General features: G+C 40.4%; 1 protein-coding gene across 1 annotated transcript; it reads left to right on the top strand.

The window, feature by feature from the left end:
• Positions 1-93: 93 nt before the first annotated feature.
• LOC134666475 (T-complex protein 1 subunit beta) lies at positions 94-19,172 on the top strand. Its single transcript, XM_063523648.1, has 10 exons — positions 94-209; positions 368-541; positions 642-777; positions 1,399-1,618; positions 2,553-2,691; positions 4,369-4,577; positions 6,174-6,348; positions 7,030-7,207; positions 7,400-7,603; positions 16,942-19,172. The coding sequence occupies exons 1-10, from the start codon at positions 207-209 to the stop codon at positions 17,112-17,114; spliced, it is 1,611 nt and encodes a 536-aa protein (XP_063379718.1). The 5' UTR covers positions 94-206; the 3' UTR covers positions 17,115-19,172.
• The last annotated feature ends 3,557 nt before the right edge of the window (positions 19,173-22,729 follow it).

Raw genomic sequence — 22,729 nt, forward strand, 5'->3', positions numbered from 1 at the left:
TATTGCAATCCTGTCGTGTGTAGCAGGCGTTATTCGCATTTATCATTCTTTCATTCATTCACTCTACCTCCTATTTCATTCTTTTGTCAGATCGCCGGATCGTGAATAGATGAATTGAAACCAAAAATCACGAGCGAGCAAAAGTAAATTGTGCCGAGCCGGTGGTTTATTGTGTTTTTAAGCTTAACCCCACAAAAGATCTCAAAATGGTAAGTTATTTCATAAATTTTTAACTATCGTAGTCAACATGCAATAATCCTATACTGGTTTAACACAGGAAATTAGTAAAAATCCCATAAAGATGTAACCGCTGTCTATTCGCACGTGTGTCATGCTTTGAAATTTAATCTTACAAAATACCTTTCAGGTCTCCCTAAACCCCATCAGAATATTGAAAAATGAAGCTGAAGAAGAGAAAGCTGAGGTGGCTCGTATGTCCAGTTTCATCGGAGCTATTGCAATTGGCGATTTGGTAAAGAGTACCCTGGGCCCTAAAGGGATGGACAAAATTTTGGTCTCTATGGGTAGAAATTCAGGACAGGTATTTCAATTCTACTTTATTTATTGAAAATTTTCATTATTAATTTGATATTTGCAAACATAACCTTATTGCATTTATCATTTATGATTTGTTCTTTTAGGTTGAAGTCACAAATGATGGTGCCACAATTTTGAAATCAATTGGGGTTGACAACCCAGCCGCAAAGATTTTGGTAGACATGGCCAAGGTACAAGATGATGAAGTGGGTGACGGTACAACATCAGTCACTGTCTTAGGTAAAGTATTGCATATATATATACACGTGTATAGTTGTTAAGAATTTTGTCTTAATCAAGGGTATAAGAGCATATAAATTTGTGTTGTGTACTTGCAACTTCCAATCTTAAAAAAAAAAATTATATGAAGTCAGAGACAGAAAACATGATAGAATAGAATATCATTTACTCAAGTAGGATTTTCCAATCGCTTTTGCATTGTCAAAGTACATTATAAATTAATTAAAATTAAATTAAAAAATAAATAACAGCTCTTATCACTTGTTGCCATGGTTATGTTACTCTGGGTTACTTTTTAAACCTGGGTTTTATGACATTCAGCACCACTGCACCATTCCACTAACCAGGGGTTAACCAGTTAAACCGTGAACCCGTGCACTGGTAATCATGGTAATTCCAGGTTTAACCGGTTAACCCCCGAGTTAGTGAATGGTGCAAGTGGGCCTTCAATGAACTAAACTTGCAATTTTGTGGTAATTATAATAATGAGTCATCTAACAAGCATGTTAGTAGAAAACTAACTTTGAGGGCAGGCTCGGAAACTGTTTTATTATTCAAACTTTTTTGGTTATTCATCCATGAACCTATAGAGATAGTTGAATTAAAAAAATATAATTGCAGCTGCTGAACTGCTCCGTGAGGCTGAAAAGCTGGTTGAACAGAAGCTGCACCCTCAGACGATTATTGCCGGATGGCGCATTTCTGTTGACGCTGCCAAGAAAGCTCTTGCAGGAGCCAGCTTTGACCACCAGAAGAACCTCAATGATGCTGCTCTCCGTGCTGACCTGGAAAATATTGCTCGTACCACATTAAGCTCCAAGATTCTCTCAAATCACAAAGAGTAAGTAGACTAACTTTTAAAAAGGGTTCATCAACTTTGTTTACATGATTTATTGTCTTGATTTACTACCATAATAAACCATTTTAAAACAACCACTGCAATGGTTGGTTAAAATGGTGAATACTACCAATAGCAACAAAGAAATACCTCCAGTTTAAGAACTTGAAACATGTTTATTTTCTGTATAATGGCTCCTCTACACGATCGGCCAACGCCGGCCACTCCAAGGGACGCATTTATGCGTTAAAGGGAGCAAGTGATATTGCTATCTCATTCTACCGCATGGCTGCGTCCCTTGGAGTAGCCGGCGATGGTCCATCGTGTAGAGGAGCCATAAAAAGCTGTGCTAGATACCATTTGCTGCAGGTAGCTTGAATAGAGACCAAACCATCATATGCATGCAGCGGGTTATTGTTTCAACTGAGCAAATTACATCTACAGGTTGTTTTCCAACTCTTAGACAGTCTCTGCATGTTAAATAGTAAATAAACAGGTCATACTGAACTGAAAATTCACATCTCGAGATTGAAAAAACACCCTGTACAATACAATACTGTTTATTGCACACCTCACATACACGTAGTTTACAATAAATGTACAATAACATAAACAAAGACAATAGAGGTAACAACAAGCGGTCTTATCGCTTAAGAGCGATCTCTTCCAGACAACCTTTGGGTATAGGAGACATAATTGAATGAATTGAATATATGGTACAGTCAACGGTAAAAATATGGGTGTACAAATCATTTCAAAAATATGTCCCATAACACTTATGTCAGTGAATTAAGAACTATGGGACATATTTTTGAGTATGTTGTCTACACCCATATTTTTACCGTTGACTGTAGGTGGCGCAAAGAAAAAATATGAAAAGTTGAATTGAATATAACCCTGTGTTTCGGTATGTTTAATTTTTCATCTCATGTTACAGACATTTCACAAAACTGGCTGTGGATGCAGTGCTCCGCCTGAAGGGTTCAGGGAATCTGAAGGCCATACAGATCATCAAAATCTCTGGAGGCCTCCTTGAAGAGTCGTTCCTGGATGAAGGCTTTCTTTTAAACAAAAAGGTATGCGTAGCTGTAACTAACCAGAAAGTAACATTAAATACTAGATGACCTGTGCGAGTTTCGTTTCACCTATGTACTTATATCTCTATTATTTGCACTTTCTAAATTTAGTCTTTCATAAGAAACTTCTCCTCACAGTAACAAAATTGGTCCAGCCGATTTCGCAAAAAAATACGTTTTCAGTCGGACACTATATTTAATTTTAGTTATTTTATGTTTTATCCCTTTCTTACAAATCCATAAGTCAAAATGATAGATAAAAACAAAAGATTATTAGCTAATCGAGATTTGTAGCGCGTTTATGAATAAGGGGGTAAAAGTGTTTTTCTACTCGTGTACTTTTATCTGTCATTTACATAGTCACGAACGAACATATAAGGGCATACATTATTAATACTCCTTAAAAGTCTATAGTCTATTGCCCAAAAAAGCACTTGTGTCGTTTTAGAGACATTACGATACGGTAAGCTAGTGCAGGGTTGCAGGTGCCACATACCGGTACATTGCTACCAACGTGACAAACCATTGAATGCATACGGTTTTTATAAAAAAAAAACAAATTTGTGCAGAGTTCATTGCTACCAACATAATAAAAAATACTTTTTTTGGTATCATCACTATTGGAAGGTGGACTTCTAAGGCCTGTAACACACTTATACCCTACAGCACCACAACCCTGGTGAGGTGTGGTAGTGTGTAACGGCTTTAAAAAAAACATAACCATAGACATTACTGGTTTGTTTTTACGTTTCCCGCCTTTCCCGGTAATTTCTTGTTCTTGGAGTATTTTGCGTTACTATTTGTTTTGCGTTCATAAAAAGTGTTGAATATGGACAAAGAGGACAACATTGTTTCTACATCTGAAGAAATATCCGCTGCAGCACAAGCAGCGACCGAAAATTTGTTGCCTAAGTACTAAATCGCAGCACCTATACGACAAATATTATGAGAAGTTCATGGCGTGGAGATTGGAACACAAAACTTCGTCATTCTCTGAAAACGTCTTATTGGTGTATTTTCTAAGACTTTGGAAGCTCCGGATCAGATCTATCTTTTAAGCAAGGTTGGTATATGTTATAATTTTTTTTGATTTAGGGTATACAGTACAACGAGCTATATTTATGTACATTTTGCATTGAAACTGAATATTATTTCTCTCCTTTGTCTTGTTACAGGTTGCAGTAATATTTGGTATTATGGGTGCTTGTCGCAGAAAAGATACATATAGTAATACCTACTGTCTAAAATTTACATTTACATTTTCATAAATAAAATTTTGTTTATAATTTTTTGTATTTTATTTAATATTGCCTACTCATAGAAAAAGCATTGTATGCAACGTTGTATAAGTAGTCAAAAAATGCTCATGGCGTATTTATTAACAATGTTCGCCTTCGGCTCACATTGTTACCCACGCCACTCACATTTTTTGACCCCTCTTATAAAACTGTTGCATAAAATACTATTATTTGAATCAAGATCATACTCCTAATATTCAACTGTTATGGCTCCTCTACACGACGGGCCAACGCCGGCCACTCCTAGGGACGCGTTTATGCGTTAGAGGGAGCAAGTGATATTGCTATCTCATTCTACCGCATGGCTGCGTCCCTTGGAGTGGCCGGCGTTGGCCCATCGTGTAGAGGAGCCGTTATACTTATTTGTATGATCAAACAGGTGGGAGTGCATCAACCGAAACGCATTGAAAACGCCAACATTTTGATCGCCAACACTCCCATGGACACGGACAAGATTAAGGTGTTCGGTTCGACCATCAAAGTGGACTCCATGGCCAAGATTGCCGAGCTGGAAGTGGCCGAGAAGGAAAAGATGAAGGATAAGGTTAACAAGATCTTGGCACACAAATGCAATGTCTTCATTAACAGGTAAGGGAGATAACATTTTTACATGTCTCTGTTCCCGCAACCATCGTATCATGCATCGTGTCATGTGTCCGGCAACCTTCAAATCAAGAGTGAACAGGCACCTTCTGGGCGAGCTCGCTCCATCGTAGGCCACGTCTACGCCTCGGCTAGTCTGTGGCCATGAGTAAGCCCATTCATAATAAAAAAAAAAATGTCTCTGTTTGACCCGATGGTTGACTGGTAGAGTATGCCATTAGGCATTAAGTCCGCCATTTGTACATTATTTGTGTTGTGCAATAAAGTTCAAATAAATAAATAAGAGTACCTAGTGTTAATGGGATTTTAATATTGGCTATTTCTCACTAAGGAGCATTCCATGAAATTGTCTACCGTTGTCCCGTACAAACGCGAAGTTTCTGCAAAATTTAAAGGTATAAGAGTTTCCTTTTCTATGACAAATGGTAAAAAATATGCACAGAAAAATAATCGCCTGCTTTAAAAGCCTAGAAAAAGTCGCAATACAGCAAATAAAATGCGGTTGTACGAGACAGCCCGTGGAATGCTCCCTAATCTGCCCTCCTAACGATAAGTGCAATAACTAATTTTGAAATCTCAGTCGCTTATATTGTCTCAGTCGCTTGTGTGATATATTGTATGAGAACAAGGTATATTATTTAATGATAATTTAATATGAGTTATTGCACTTATTGTTAGGAGGGCAGTAATGAGGTGGGTGTTTTCTATATTCCACGGTGTATTACCATTTGTCTCCGCCCCGCAAATCGCCGCCATACATAAGGCGGGGACAAGTGTGAATAATTTATATGATAGCATTGATAGCACCTATTCCCATCTGTGCCCGACAAGAACATTTTACTTAGCTTTTTCCTAATTTTAAGTCACTTTTATTATGTTATCAGTACAATAAAAAGTTTACAACTACCTACTGATACTATGCCTGTGAAGCCATTTTTTTTATATCGTTCTTTATTCTACATATAAGTATCTATAAGATAAAAACTATTCTATATCCTTCCTTGGGCCTCAATCTCCATACCAAATTTTATCTAAATCGATTCAGCGTGTTAGCGTGAAGAGGTAACATACAATAGTTATTTGTTTTACAAGGGAGAAAAGTTGTTGTTTAACCACTCGTGCTAATATTGATACCCGAGCAAGCGAAAGATTCCAAAATTGAACCACGAGCGTAGCGAGTGGTTCGAAAAATGGAATCTTGAGCGTTGCGAGGGTTTCAAAGCACAAGGTGAAACAAAATTTGCCCCCGAGTGAAACACAAAATTTTTCACCACACCAACCCAAAGCAAATATTAAATGTAAAATATCAGACAAAATCAAACCAAATCAAACCGAAATGAATGTTATTAAATACTTATCATCCAAAATCATCATTTAAAAGTCAATTCTACCAGCAAACATAAGAAAACAACTCAAAATTTGCATTTGATTACTTTGCCTCACATGTGAATAAAATGCAACTTTGCTATCAGTTTTTGAAGTGCAAAGTAAGCCTTCCGAGCTGGTGTGGTGAAAGGTACTTTCGCATTTATAACATGTATTATTTATGCTATATTTGAATGAGAGTAATTTTGTATCCAGACAACTGATCTACAACTACCCGGAGCAGCTGTTCGCGGACGCGGGAGTGATGGCCATAGAGCACGCGGACTTCGACGGCATCGAGCGGCTGGCGCTCGTCACGGGCGGCGAGATCGTCTCCACCTTCGACTCGCCCGAAAAAGTCAAGCTTGGGCACTGCAAGGTTATCGAGCAGGTCGGTGTCACACTACGCGCACACTATTAAACAATACAGTCATTCGACGAAGCCGTCTAGACAGGGCAATCGTGTGGGCTGCGAGGGATGGGTCGCGGGCACCTGAGCTGCATACATCGCTATTGTTAGTAGCTCGGTACTACTTACAGGGCTAGCGTGTCTTATTAAATTATTATGTGACCTTAAAGTCTGTGACAACTCTTCTGTGTTCTTGTGCGGTGTCGACATTTACGCAACCGTATTTTCGTCCCCCGCGGACACAACGCGCACACTGCGGCACACATATTCACACACACACACACATTCACACATTCAGTCCCTTATCGACTCGGTACCGGCAGCAACAGCTTGTCAAGCCATTTTGACTGGGTCTGTAAGTAACGATGGTACATAACATTAATGTTTACCTGTTGGATTAGCAATATACGTGGGTGCGGGAACCCTACTGATTCCGCGATAGTGGCGTAGCGTGAACTCTTCTAGCTGTGGGCGAAGTCGCATTTGCGTGGCCCTTTTCATTCATTGTGTATTCCCAATATATTAATAAGGGTTGGCTTCTGCTAGGCCCCCTTAAGTGCGGGCCCTCTAGCTTTGCCCACGCCTAGTTACGCCACTGCTCCGCGTTCACGTGAATTGATGCCCTTTCATTTCAAAATGACAATCCAAATGTGGTTATTGCAGGTGTTGATCGGCGACGAGTGCCTGATCCGGTTCTCCGGCGTGGAGCTGGGCGCGGCGTGCACGGTGGTGATCCGCGGCGCCACGCAGCAGGTGATCGACGAGGCGGAGCGCTCGCTGCACGACGCGCTCTGCGTGCTCGCCGCCACCGTGCGCGAGCCCAAGGTCATCTACGGCGGAGGTCAGTGTCTACACTACACTGCACGGTGCACGGTGCCCGTGCCCAAGGCCGTCATGGACGTCAGGATTTGAACATGAATATCGCAGATAATATATCATTTAACTGACAGATTATAATGTTGGAATAGATAAAACCTTTGAAGATTATTATGGTCAAATTTGGCACAGATAGTGAACTTATTGATTGTTACAGGCGCTAGCGAGATGCTGATGGCGGAGGCGGTGTCCCAGGCGGCGGCGCGCACGCCGGGCAAGGAGGCGGCCGCGGCCGAGGCCTTCGCCGTGGCGCTGCGCCGCCTGCCCGCCGCCGTCGCCGACAACGCCGGCTACGACAGCGCCGACCTCATCGCGAGGCTGCGCGCCGCGCACGCGCAGGGCGACTCCACCGCCGGCCTAGGTCAGTATAAATAAATTAATAGTTTCAAAAACACTAGAAAAATACGGTTTACGTGACCTTTCTCACAAGCAAGGACCGGAAAAGCCCTCTTTACGCTTAATCCCATCAATTCGGTAACCCAATCGATTCGGTTACCTTATCATTCGGTAACCCTATCATACTGTTACCAGATTGAAATGGTAAGCTTATTGAAACGGTAACCCTAACTTTTAACAGAGTTAATCTCAAAAACGACGCGACATTCATATTTAGCCGTATTATATAGTATGGAGACGGGGTGTGTAATGATCGATATAAAAATAATTAATATATTTTCTGTAGATATAACAACATTTAATATAATTTCAGAAAATATAATAACTCATTTTGTATAATATACATTTGGTATATTATTAAAATGTTTCATATCATTTTGTATAATTATCTTTTGATATAACACTCATTTATTATAACGATCATGTGATATAATGCTCATTTATTATACAAGTAATATTATATAAGCATTATTCGGTATAATATTATAGTAAAGGTATTTTTATGACGACATATGTAAATGTTTAACGCAGATTAGGTAGTGGTTTGTTTTGTGTAATGGACGCAATTCTAACCTAACCTAACCTACTTTTCTGGTAGCGGTTCGTTTAGTGTAGGGGTCGCAGTTCTTAACCTAACCTAACCAAGTATTCTGGTAGCGGTTGGTTTTGTGTAGGGGTCGCAGTTCTTAACCTTACCCACCTAGTTATAAAAAGCAGTTCGTTATATGTAGAAATAGTCGTTTTTTGTAGTGTGTAATAGTAAATGTGGAATTATATATCTAATACATTATATCAACAATTCTACTTTAGATGAAATAACTTTATATCATAAATTCAGTATAGAAAATATGCATTATACTTGAAGAATGTTATGCTAAATGTTTTTAGATCAATTAATCTTTATATAAAATTATAATTTATATCATATGAAAATATATTAAGTGTTGTTATATTATAATATTTTAAACTTTCGCGTTTTGAATACATATTAACTCACATTATAGAGTAAATAAAGGTAATTGAATATAATTCGCGTTAGACCCGTCTATAATGTGAGTTAATATGTTGTTATATTATTTAATAATTATATTAAATAAGCGTTATTGCAACTGATATTATAATAAAAATGTTTATAGCCATCGATACGCACCCATGGAGACGGCCGCTATACGAAGGCACCGCTATCCTAGGAAAACCGATCTTTAGGGGCAAAGTGCACAACTGTATAATATTAACGGCTGGTTAGCAATCGTCACAAAACTGACGGTCAAACCCATACATTTTGTCAGTAATGTGGGGGTTAGACGTTACACGACTTAAGTCGCGCTTTAAAGTACAAGTTACAATGAAAATGCCCTTAGACGTCTTTTACAAAATGTCATTTAAAATTAAAACGAAACATATTATCTTTAAATTATTCTTTAGCTTTGATAAACAAACTCAAAAGTATGAATTATCATCAACAATATCCAGTAAAAAAATGCCAACGTAATTTTGGGCCACTATATTTATATTACTCGCTCGCTTAGTTTATGTATGTACGTAGAATCGAATTTCCCATTGTATAATCTTCTACGAGGAGCTCTTCAATAATTTTACACCATTGATAATACAAACTAATTTTAATAACGTTTTTGGAAAAAATACAATAAATTGGTAATGAGTGTGTCAACGTGACCGCGTTCGGATTGCGTCTGTACTCGGGAGGTGGGGCGCATCCCACGGTGCCGCCCGCTGTTGGTGCACAGTGCTTTACTGTGTCTAAACATGCTCCCGCGCCTTGAAAGCTCCTGCTTTCAACAGTGTTGTCGGTCCTCGCCGTCCTCGCCGTCCTCTCCGTCCGTCAGCAAAGGGCATATGCAGGAAATACCACGTCGAACTAGGCCCTTGCGTGTCCGTACGTCTACCACGCGGCATAGTCCATCAGAGCCTTTGTGTAGCTTTTCGATGCGCCCAAGCGGCCATGTCAACGGCGGGCCGTGGGGTTGCTTCACCAGGACGAGCTGACCCGGCTGGAGGTTAGGCTGTCGCGAGCGCCATTTGGTACGCTGCTGCAGTAGGCTGACATACTCCTGGCTCCATCTGGCCCAGAAGTGTTGGCGCACTTGTTCCATCCGTGCGTATCGGTGCAACTGACTCGCTTTGGCTTCCTCGAGGTTTGGAGCTGGCAACGAGGTCAACGGTCGTCCGATGAGGAAGTGCCCTGGGGACAATGGGGACAGGTCGTGAGGATCGGATGATAAGGGACATAAAGGTCTACTGTTGAGAATAGCCTCAACCTGGACAAAAATCGTTTCCAGTTCTACATATGTGAAGTGCATATTGCCAATTATTCTTTTAATATGATATTTCGCGGATTTAACTGCGGCTTCTATTAAGCCAGAGAAGTTAGGCGAATACGCGGGCGCGAATCTGAACTGAATGTGTTCATTAGCAAACGTTTCTGAAATAGAGTTACAAGAGCTATGAATAACTTGGCCTATTTCGTTACTTGCCCCCAGAAAATTTCGACCATTGTCAGAAAAAATCTCGTAAGGCTTTCCTCTCCTGGCAATAAACCGCTTAAGAGCTAAAATGAAACTTTGCGTGCTGAGATCACTGGCGAGTTCAAGGTGAACGGCCTTTGTTCTCAGACAGCACATTATGCACAAAAATGATTTTATTAATTGGGCTCCACGCCCCTTTTTACTTAAAATTAAGAACGGACCAGCATAATCAATGGCCGTGGACTGAAATGGGTACCCTGGCGTCACGCGCTCAGCTGGCAGGTTTCCCATAAGTTGAGTCGCAACTGCTCCTCGCAAGCGCTTGCAAGTTATACACGTTTGATTTTTACGCGCTAACAATCGTCCGCCGATTATCCAATATTCTTCGCGAACGCTTGAGTGTAGCAGCTGTGGCCCGGTATGTTTTAATTGTCTATGGAAATGTCCATATATTAACTTACTTAAATAATGTTTACCGTCTAGAATAATCGGATGTTTTTTATCATATATATAATCCGAGTTGGATAATCTGCCGCCAACTCGCATAACACCATCTTCATTTATGAATGGGTTCAAAGACAATAGCTTTGACCTTTTGCTTAGAGGTAAATTATTTTTTAATAAATCTAATTCGTCAGGAAATGAAGTCCCTTGCGAAAATTTTACAAGTTTAGTTTCAGCCGCATGCAATTCTGAAACACTTAATGGCCCTTGAAATTTATTCATAGGCTGTTTACAATTATTTATAAATCGTAAAATGTACGCGACCGACCTTTTCAAGCGATTAAAGTTCGAAAAGTTTTCTATTTTAATTAAATCCATTGACGCGTTTGTCCGCGTTACTTGAACCGTGGATTTAACTTCTGGTATCATCATCATCATAATTTAAGAGCATGGCTCTTGTCGGTGGAGTATGCGCCAGTTTTCGCGGTCCTCGGCCAGGTTCTTTAGGTCCCTGTAAGACACGACATTTGCTTTTGCTTTTAGTTGTTGTATATAGCTTGCTCGTGGTTTTCCTCTTCCTCTCCTAGCTTCGATTTTGCCTTCTAATATAGTTTTAAAGAAAGTGTCGTGTCTTATCAAGTGACCTATCATTTTGCCTCGTCTATTTTCTATGGTCCTCAGTAGGTTTCTTTTCTCTCCAACGATTTGCAGCACTTCCTCGTTCGTTTTTTTCTCCGTCCAACTTATCCTCTCCATTCTTCTCCACAACCACATCTCAAAAGCCTCTAACCGTTTCCTATCCTTCTGCAGCATTGTCCACGTCTCACACCCATACAAAGCGATGCTCCAAATGTATATCTTAATTAGGCGTTTTTTTGTACTCTTGGAGATCCTAGCCTTAAGCAAATGTTTTTTGGCGTTGAAAGCTGTTTTTGCCATTGCTATCCTTGATACTATTTCATCTGTACATCTGGAGTCTTGCGTAATTAAGCTGCCTAAATATCTAAATTTGTTTACTTGTTCTATATGTGTCCCTCTGATATCAATTTGTTTTTTAACCGGGCGAAATTTTGAAACAATAAGTGTTTTAGTTTTATTAGTGTTAATTTTGAGTCCAAATTGTGTAAAAATTAAATCCATCTGCTCCATTACTTTTTTTAATTCATTTGAGCTTGGGGCCAGTGCTGCTATGTCGTCCGCAAATCTAATAAATACTATTCTTTCCCCATTAAATTTGACTCCTCCTTCAGTTTCTTCTAAAATTTTTCTAATGGCACACTCTATAAATATATTAAAGATAAGGGGTGAAAGTGGACAACCCTGCCGCACTCCTTGCTTTATCCTTGCTCTGCAACTTTCTTCTCCCACACTGAAAACTTCTGGTATATCTGAATTAAATTCAATTGAATTGTTTTGAGAAGGCCAGTCACTTTCGTTACACTTTAGAAAAGACGGCCCTTGGAACCACATACCGTCCGCCGTCAGCTGATCGGGTAATAGCCCGCGACTAGCCGCATCAGCTGCGTTTTGCCCTGACGGAACGTAGTTCCATTGAGCGCCGCGAGATAATTCCGTTATCTCAGATACGCGATGTAATACGAAAGTCTTGAGTTGCATTTTATTTGATTGGTAAATATTTAACCACGAAAGTACGATTTTCGAATCGACCCAAAAATACACTTTATTAATATTCTGCCGCAATGACTTCCTTATTTTGTCATAAAGTCGACTGGCTAACAATGCGCCCAGTAGCTCCGCACGTGGTATAGTAACAGCTGGCCGAGCAGGCATGACCTTGGCCTTCGCACAGAGCAACCGAACTACTATTCCCTTATCGCTTATCGAGCGAATATATGCGCACGCGGCGTAGGCCAATAAGGAAGCATCCGAGAAAAAATGCAACTCAATATTTTCCGCCTTAGGTTGCAATACATAACGATCAATTTTGAACGAAGTCAAAATATTTAATCCGCGTACGATCTTATTCCACGTTTGCTTTATATCTGAAGGCACTTCATCGTCCCATTCCAGGTGCAATGTCCAGATATTCTTTAAAAGAATTTTAAATGTAATTGTACAAACACTTAACAGACCCAAAGGGTCAAAAATGCTTGCAATCGTGGACAAGATAGTACGTTTAGTGCACTTAGTATCTGCATTGTTTACATCTTTAACGCCCTTCGAGCAGCTGATTAACAACTTATCCGCCGCTGGGTTCCAACGAATTCCGAGCGTAGAACACTCGTCATTAAAGTCGACATTCGTTTGTTCGTTAAAGTTTTCCTCATCTTGAAATAATTGAATGCAATTAGATTTTATTTTACGTAAATTCATTTGCGCCTTTGCTAAGGTTTGTGAGACCGATGTTAAAATATGTTTTAAGTGGTCGGGACTGTCCGAGCCCGTAACTAAGTCATCTACATACATATCTCTCTCAATTATAGTTTTTATTAGTGGGTCATCACAAGTCTTAGCAATTTCATATAAACATCTTATACTTAGATGCGGCGATGACGACATGCCGTAGGTAACGGTATCGAGGCGCAGATATTTAATGGGTTCCGTACTATTTTCGCGCCATAAAATGACCTGTAAATATCTATCATTCTCGTTTACTCGGATTTGGCGATACATTTTTTCAATATCTCCGATCAAAACATATTCATGTTGACGAAAACGAGTGAGAATTGAAAAAATGTCATCCTGTATTGTTGGTCCAACCATTAAAATGTCGTTCAACGACAGACCCGACGACGTCTTGGCTGACGCGTCAAAGACGACACGACAACGTGTCGTGGACGATTTTTCGCGTAAAATTGGGTGGTGGGCAAGAAAATTGGCCACTTGCGGCTTTTCTATTGGCGTAAGGTGCCCTAAATCTTGATATTCGCGGATAAAATCGCAATATTGTTGTTTTACGTGAGGTTGCCTTTCAAATCGTTTTTCTAAATAATGCAATCGTTTTTTAGCAATATGAAATGAATCGCCTAATTTCTCGGGTGACTGCTTTAGAGGCAAACTCACGCAAAACCTACCGTCGGGCAATTGGTAGGTATTTTCGACGAAATGAGCTTCGCATGCTTCTTCTTCGGCTGTCCACTTCTACTGCCGTGGCAGCTCTTCTAGTTCCCAGAACTTCCTTAACTGGACGCTGATTTCGTGGCTGAAGTTACAATGAACTTTATTGCCTAGCCCATTATTATTATTATTTGAGATAAAAGTGGTTGGACCGACAACAAGCCATCCGAACTGCGAGTTCTGTAAGAACGGTTTATTTTTTCCTAGCTTTATTTGTTCTTGTATAAGGAGACCCCAAAAAACTTCGCCCCCTAGTAACAATTCTACTTCAGAGGGACGATAAAATGACTCATCCGCCAAATCTACGTTTTTAGGTATCTTTAATGATGAAATATCGACCTCGTTTTCCGGGACTTCGTTGCCTATATCGTCGACTACGAAGCAATTTATAGGTATTTTCATTGACCTATCCCTGGATTGCACTTCTATTGTGCACCGTCGTATCGTTGTAAAAGATAATTTATTAATACCAAAGACCTCAGTCTCATATTCAACACAAGGAAGATTTAATTTCTCCTGTAATGACTTTTTTATAAAAGAAGATTCACTTCCATTATCAAGTAACGTACGTACGCGATGGTATTGATTATTTTTGTTCACAATATCTACCATGGCCGTAGCTAACAACACCTGTGTTGCGGCCGACGAACATAATGATATCGGAAATGCATTTTTTACTGGGCTGTCACCTGTTGTTGAGGTACTAGCCTGAGACGTACTAGCCTGAGAGGTACTAGGTACCTGCGCGTTTGGTACATACGTTCGATGTAACAACGAATTATGTTTACGTCCACATATTTTACATGGATTCGCTCGGCATTGAAATGCGCGATGACCACCTCGAAAACAGACTGGACATACCTTTAACTTATATATTTCGTCACCTCTCACTTCTGGGGTCATTTCGAGAAATTTATTACACGTATAAATACGGTGGTCACCCTTGCATATCAAGCACGATGATTGAGGCGAGCTGGTTGTCGTTGGGTTCGAAGCGGTTGCAACAAATGTTTTTTGAATTTTATCTAATTTCTTTTGAGGTTGTTTTTCAGGCCTTTCAACGTTATTGCCGCTTCGAGCCAATGACTCCAGTATGTCGGCTCTGCTACGAAGAAAGTCAGTGAACTCAGATAGCTTCGGCGAGTCTTCTAGACTGTTTCTTTTCTCCTCCCATTTTCTTAATGTGATCGGGTCAAGCTTGGAGGAGCAAAGAAAAACTATAAGCGTATCCCAGCAATCTACTTTCTCGCCGAGGCTCTCGAGTGCTCGTAAATTCTTTGTTACATTATCAATTAAGTTACGCAAACACTTATCTGACTCCCTTGTCAAAGACTCTATGCGGAATAAGGACTGCAAATGGTTATGAACCAACTGACGCTTGTTGTCATACCTATCACACAGTAAACTCCAAGCGACGGCATAGTTGGCGGCAGATATTTCCAACGATTTAATTACAAGCGCGGCGCTGCCCTCCAGGGAGGTGCGCAGATAATAAAACTTATTTATTTCATTTAAAGAGCTATTATTGTGCACAATAGACGTAAAAGTATCTCGAAACTCAAGCCATTTGCCATAATTTCCATCGAAAGACGGCAGCTTAATTTGGGGAAGTTTAATATTAATTTGCTGGCTTGAATTTCGACCACTAATACTCCCATCGCCAGCATCAGCAAACCTTTGCTTGTGCGTATCTATAAATTCTTGCGCGCAATTGATAAGATCGAAAAAATCGTTTTCAATCTGTATATGTTCTCTCAGCTGATCGTTATCGCTGGTTAACGATTCTATCTTTTCCCGTAAGTCATCAAAATTATTGAAAACAATTTCAAATCTGCTCAATCGCAACGCTAGCTCATTAACTTGACTGGAAGTAATATCTATTTTGTTCTCAAATTCCGCAAATTTATTTTTAAACACAGTTACTTTACCCTTAATTACACTACGCTTTTTTAATAAGTCTTTTAACTCTGTTTCAGCCATTGTAATGAACAATTAGTAATAAAAATTTTATAAATACCGTTTAATCCGGCAAACCTTGCAGTTCAGATTCAAACCCGTGCAGCGTTGATAGTCTTAAAAATGTGCAATCACGCCGATGGAGTGGCCGATGCGCGTGATCTTTTGTTCTCCGCGCGTGGCAACAGCCCGGCCGCTCGACTTGTTTACGCAAAACCTGGAATAGTCGGCGAGTGCAATAAGTACCTATGCAACTACGATGCAAATTTATTTTTATTGATAGCTAAATGGCTATAATTAATTAAAGGGGTTCGATCTTTTACTTATGTCTTACTTTTGCACAAAAAGGGGTAAATTTCCACTAAATTTATATTTGAATTAGTTATTTAAATAAAGGGAACGCTAAATTAACTTTAAATGTAAATTAAATGAGACGCACTTTACAATTAAACTACTTTATGCCTAAGTGGCCACGTGCACGTGTCATATGCAACCTTAACGGTACTTGCTCAGATGAGACTTTCTGTGGAAAGGAATAGGAATGAGTGGAAAAAGAAGGAACGGGCACTCCCCTGAAATATGTAGACCAGCAGGCAGTAGTCCGCTTCGCTTCCACCTCACGCCTCCTCTTCGTGGACCTCGTGGTTGCAGGTTACGCCGTCTTTAGGTATTGCGCCTCCGCGCAATGTCATGTCTTCGGTCGCCAAAAATTTATGTATAATCTTCTACGAGGAGCTCTTCAATAATTTTACACCATTGATAATACAAACTAATTTTAATAACGTTTTTGGAAAAAATACAATAAATTGGTAATGAGTGTGTCAACGTGACCGCGTTCGGATTGCGTCTGTACTCGGGAGGTGGGGCGCATCCCACGGTGCCGCCCGCTGTTGGTGCACAGTGCTTTACTGTGTCTAAACACCCATTATGAACGGAATTTATTCATATTCATAAAGTGGTATAAAGCCGACCACTGACTAACAGGCCGCCGGACGATGTCGGCCTGTCAGTTAGAACAAAAATTTGACAGTTCCGAACAACTGACCGGCCGATATCGTCCGGCGGACTGTTAGTCAGTGGTCGGCTTAAACTTTTGAACGCCAAACGGCGCATCCATTCGCCGTGCCACTGACGCCACGGGGGTAAAAATGGTAAAATTTAGTTTCTAGATAAATAATGCCCACCAAAAGTGAGGTGTTTTTCAGTAGATTTTCATCAAAAAACGATCGACGTCAAATGCCGTATTTGGCGTCATTGTCACGATTTTACGTACACATCAGTTGCCGTCTGTGGCGTTCAAAAGGTTAAAATAAAACTTAATAGTAACGTCTCCCCACAGATATGAACAACGGCGTGGTGGGCGACATGAAGCAGCTGGGCGTGACGGAGTCGTACGTGGTGAAGCGGCAGGTGCTGGAGTCTGCGGCGGAGGCGGCCGAGATGATCCTGCGCGTCGACAACATCCTCAAGGCCGCGCCGCGCCGCCGCCAGCCCGACCACCGCCCCTGCTAGGCCGTACTACTCCACTCTACTACCATTACAGCTCACTAAGACGGCGCGAAAAGTCGCATGCTTTTCATTATATTGCGGTTTTTGATCGATCGGTTGAAGTGGACTCAACCAACAGTCCGCAATGTAACTAAAATCGCATGCGATTTCGCGCGCCGTATATCAGCCCTAACTCACAACTCACAAGGCCGACGCGTAACTGAGACGGTTCATCATTCGAAATTCAAAATCACAAAAAGGCTATACACGAATGACCACGCGCGATTAAATACTAAAATCGAGTGGCGTTCGCAAGTAGGGCGACAAATATTACATATCGGTCTTATATAATACATACCGAACGCACGAAGCAAACGTCCAACTGCGCCGTAATCGACCACAACAGCTTCTTATGAACCGTCGGAGTTAAACGTTAGACCTATAGTATTATCTGAAGCTCATGACAAACGGTTCTAGTCATTCGATTCTATATTCTAACATTATGGTAAAAAAAAAACAAGAAGACGTGGAATCAAATGAATAAATCCGTCTATCAGAGTTCCCCAGGTAATCATGCTGTATCGGCGAACTGGTGTGAAGTTAGCGATATACGACATCAATTATTTTTGTTACATGGACGAAATGTTATTGTAAAGTTGCTCACATTTCTCGGTGGTGTTGCATCAGTCACATTTGTGTCTTAAAGCTTTAATGTTTTTTTTATGCCTCCGTAAATATATGTCATCTGACATATATCTTTGTGTCAGTCAATCTCCATTGAAAAATAAGCTTTATTGCCAACTTCACACCAGTAATATATCTATAAAGATTTACCGATTGATGCGGTAAAGAGCATTTCACTACGTTTATAACTTTGTTAGGGTGCATGCGTTGACCGTGAATGCATTTGACGGATGATACGCAATATGAACAAAGTATGGATGTGGATTTTTCAGATATATCTGAGTATGTCCGTACGTTATTTTACTTACACTTAATAAGCTTGGTTCATGCTGATGCCAGTATTGTCAAAGTTCACTATTTTATTTCACGATTATTCAATGAATTACCAATTTAGTTCTGTATGACAGAAAACCTGGCTCTTGTTTCACCAGGCAGACAATTGTCGTCTTACATTGACAATTCGCCGTATATTGCGTCCAATAAGTAAACATTGACGTTATGGAGTATAGAAGTAAAGGAGAGCTATCTTTTATGGTAAAACGTTTTAAAAGTGTCCAGCAGTCAGCTGAAATAATAGTTCGAAATCTCCACGGTGGCGCTAGGGTAGCACCCGGACCTAACATGAATTTAGACCTTATTGACTAAGACTCCGGCACGAGAAAGTTAAGAAAAGTCGTTAGGAATTGCATTAAAAGCAAATGATTGTATTTGCCATGTTCATTTTAAAGAAGAAAATATAAAATATGTACGAAAAGTTAACTATTAAAGGAGAGCTCAAATATATTCCTATACAAAGAAAAACGCTTAAGGAAGAAGCTGTGCCCGCGATTGAGCATCAGTTTATTCCCATTCCCGAACATGAACTCCAAGCCAATACTATTCACGTAGAGGAATCTTTCGAACCATACCCCAAATCAACCTAAGGACGAGCAGCAACAACAAATCAATGCCGAGCAACAGGAATTATCAGAAGATCAAAATGATTCTAATAATTTAATAGATTATGAAATGATACAACAGGACTTTGTGGAACCATTGTTGAGTCAATATCAGGATACCGATGTAACAATAAATCCAATAGAGAATTTTAAAAGTAAGTTTCGGGCATTTTCGTTGTGCCGCCTTTTTGGCTACATGCAGAAAATCCAAATGGGCTGGAATTTATGCGAATGGATCCAACAACTCAGCAGATTAAACATCATAATTATACGTTTAACGATGATCTAACTATCACTGCCTTGGCCTGGCTCTTAGCCTTGTAAGAGACCGTCAAAAATTGGTTCGCGATGCCCAGTGGCGCCGCCTATTTACGAGGGACACTTTTTAATACATGAAGATTGATTTCCTTACTTTACCTCCTATAATTGACGTTAGGGGTCATCCATTAATTACATCACACGTTTAGGGGGAGGGAGGGGGTCAAGAAAATGTGACATTGTGACATGGGGGAGGGGGGAGTTTCCTTACTTTACCTCCTATAATTGACGTTTAATTATGTACTATCTATCGTTGCTTACCGAACCAGTAATGTACAGGAAATTGTCAATGTCACATGTCAATAAGTTGGTGAAATGAGCCCAGTTTAGACCTAAATGTGTCGTGAGATGAAATTGTGCGACTTCGTATCTATATTTTTGTGTCGTTTATGGTCACAGATTTTATTTTACTAAATGTCCTCTTAGCTTTGCTAGCGGAACTATTCGTAAGACTCTTAAAACAATGTTGCACTAACGCTAGTGTTTTATTTTTCTGGCCACAGATGCCTTGATTTTATGATATATGAATAAATATTTAATACTATGTGATGTGTGATTTTATTTTTATCATAACTTTCCTTGAAGTATAGACGCAAAGAATTGTCGCTGTCTAACAAAACACGTTCTTTAAATCGTCTCGCTCGGTGGACTGCCTAAATCACTATACTACAAAGTAGGATTATAGAGATTAGGCAATTCAGGTCACGGAGGAATCTGAACAAAACTAGCATTTTGGTCAAATTCTCTCGGGATATAAAGTACTTTTAGGTCCGAACCATGTCCGAACACTTTTTACGGCATAAATAACGAAACTAACACATTCATTGCCAGCGACCCGCTAGGCGGGTTCTATATCCGTAGGGGTTTTTCGCTACATACGGTTTTCCCATGTTATCTACGCTCGTACAGCGTAGCTCGCGCTAGCACTCAAATGTGTTAATGAATGAAATCTCAGCTCAATTATAATAATGAAGCTCCTAACGTTCCGTACCTTAACTACTCAGCGCAACAATTATGAATGGCATTCGACACGTCGGCTGCATACATAGTTAATAACCCTCCATGAATTCATTACCGACGTGTAATTCATTAACTAAATAGCAGTGACAGTTGGCATTCCAGAGCCGTGACTTAGTAGGTGGGTAAATAATTTAGGTCATTAGACTCATTAGCAAGATTACGCTCGATTTGATTAGAGAAAGTGCCAAAGGGCTCTACGTGGCTAACAACGCATGGTAGGCTCTGGGGGCATACTTAAGGTGACAGTCGTTGTCAATGTATGGAAATATTTAGTTACGTGACTTTTCGTAGCATCTGTCATCCCGATACATTTTACAAGCTTTTATTTACTTTCACCTGACCGTTGTCTGTCTGTCTGTCTGTCTGTAATCAAATCTTGCAAGTTAAATTTGATCCACTTCCCGGTGTCCGATTGAGCTGAAATTTTGCATACATACGTAAGTCGGGTGATAATGCAATATTATGGTGTCATCGAGCTGATCTGATGATGGAGACCGGAGGCATAGGAACTCTGTGATAAAACAACGAAACCTAATTGTGTTTGGGGTTTTTAGAATTGTCTCGATGAGTATTTTAGTTGCCTGTGGAAAGAAAAGTACATCAGCGATAAAAGCTTGTAACAAAAATGAAATTTTCCTCAAAAACTTATTTACTTTTCGTTTGGTATTGGTCGATGTACGATTGTGATCTTGGCTAGGCTTCAGCCCTGTTATAACTAAACAACCGAAATAAATATTTATGTTACAAAGGGGCATAGTTTATAGTCTTCATGTGCTTCATATACTTACAGAAAATTAAGAGCGTTTTATACTCTTATTGTTATAAAATAACTTCCAGCTTAAAGGCTGACAAGGGTAACGCACATACACAATCCCTCATGGTGTTGCCATGGACACCCCACGGGCGACGGTAATTGCTTACCATCAAGCGATTCGTCTGCTTGTTTGCCTCCTATCTATACATATAATAAAGCTGTAGAGGGTCGAAAGTCGGTACATGGAAGATATTGGAAAAAAAGTTGGCTGGGGATACTTAGAATCGATAACAGAACACGTTCCAACAGTTTTTAGAATTTTTGTCTGTTTGTCTGTTTATCTGTTTATCTGTTTGTCTGTTTATTTGAACGCGCATCACGTGAAAACGGCTGAACGGATTTTGATGAAAACTTTACTAATCTGTCGAGAAAATCTCCGGCTAGGTTATAGGCTATAAAAATTCAACCCCTAAAATGGGGGGTAGCCACAACACCCGCTTGATTTAAGTTTGCCCATGTATCTTATGGCGCTTCTTAGGAAGGAGGGGCAAACTTTTTTTCGAATATGTGCTACCACTATTGAGTACCCTGGTAAACTAACAGATGACGCTGAATTTAATACGTAGTGACATAAATAAGCCACCGAGGAAGGATTTTGCCAATTAACTCTGTTTAGATGAGGGGGTACGGATATCAACAAATTGAATAATTATGTTAATTTAATAATACAACAAAATTTAACGACAGTAAATTAATTGCCCCACATTGCACAACAGTGCCATCTTTTTCACGACTGCCCAAAAACAGAGAGCGAGAGAGAGTGTATTGTATTTTCAGCGTTCGTGTTTGTATGTCGGTAAGTATATATGTATTTATTTATGCGAGTTTCTTTATTCCACCTTAACTTCGGAATGCCTTAACCGAGTTAGACGTACGATACATTATTAGAATCTTGACGTCATCCCGGGTGACATAGGCTATGTGACGTCATTATGAAACCAATATGGCGGACTTCATACGCCATGTTACGCAACCTTTAGAAAAAATTATCGTGCTAACCTATCGAGTTGGGTATCAAAATGAAGGGTTGTGAAAGCCGATTATATATCCAGCATGTGGGGTTAAATTATTGAGCTTGAGAAAATACGAATTTACAAAAAATGTTAAGAGAAGCTAATCTCATTAAACCAAATATTATTATTATTCAATAATAATATTTGAATAGGATACTTATTAAAATATAAAGAAGGCCCGATGTACGTGGCGCGCTGCACGCGGGCGCCCTTATTCGCAAAGCGACGTACGAGGCGCGCTGTACGCGTTCCAAAGCCGGGCGCCTTCGGCGCCCTCATACTAAAAGCGTCGGGCGTAACCCGACGTACGTGGCGCGCTGTACCAGGTCCGAAGCCGGGCGCCTGCGGTGCCCTCATACTAAAAGAATCTGGCGTAGCCCGACGTACGTGGCACGCTGCAAGCGGTCCAAAGCCAGGCGACTTCGACTTTCTCATACTAAAAGAGACATACGTGACACGCTGTATGGTTACCAAAGCCGGGCGCCTTCGGCGCCCTCATACTCAAAGAGTCGGACGTAGACCGACGTACGTGACACGCTATATGGTTACCAAAGCCGGGTGCCTTCGGCGCCCTTATACTCAAAGCGTCGGGAGTAGCCTGACGTACGTGGCTCGCTGTACGCGTTCCAAAGCCGAAGGTGCCCTTATACTAAAAGAGTCAGGCATAGCTCGACGTAGTTATGTGGCGCGCTGCACGCGGTCCTAAGCCAGGCGATTTCGACTTTCTCATACTAAAAGAGACATATGTGACACGCTGTATGGTTACCAAAGCCGGGCGCCTCATACTCAAAGAGTCGGGCGTAGACCGACGTACGTGACACACTGTACGCGTTCCAAAGCCGGGCGCCTTCG

This window comes from Cydia fagiglandana, chromosome 8, assembly GCF_963556715.1.
Source record: "Cydia fagiglandana chromosome 8, ilCydFagi1.1, whole genome shotgun sequence".
NCBI lineage: Eukaryota > Metazoa > Arthropoda > Insecta > Lepidoptera > Tortricidae > Cydia > Cydia fagiglandana.

Excerpts from the sequence above, each read along its gene's own strand:
- LOC134666475 (XM_063523648.1), top strand. Across the intron at positions 542-641 it reads TGGGTAGAAATTCAGGACAG|GTTGAAGTCACAAATGATGG; the intron begins GTATTTCAATTC and ends TTGTTCTTTTAG. Across the intron at positions 2,692-4,368 it reads GCTTTCTTTTAAACAAAAAG|GTGGGAGTGCATCAACCGAA; the intron begins GTATGCGTAGCT and ends ATGATCAAACAG.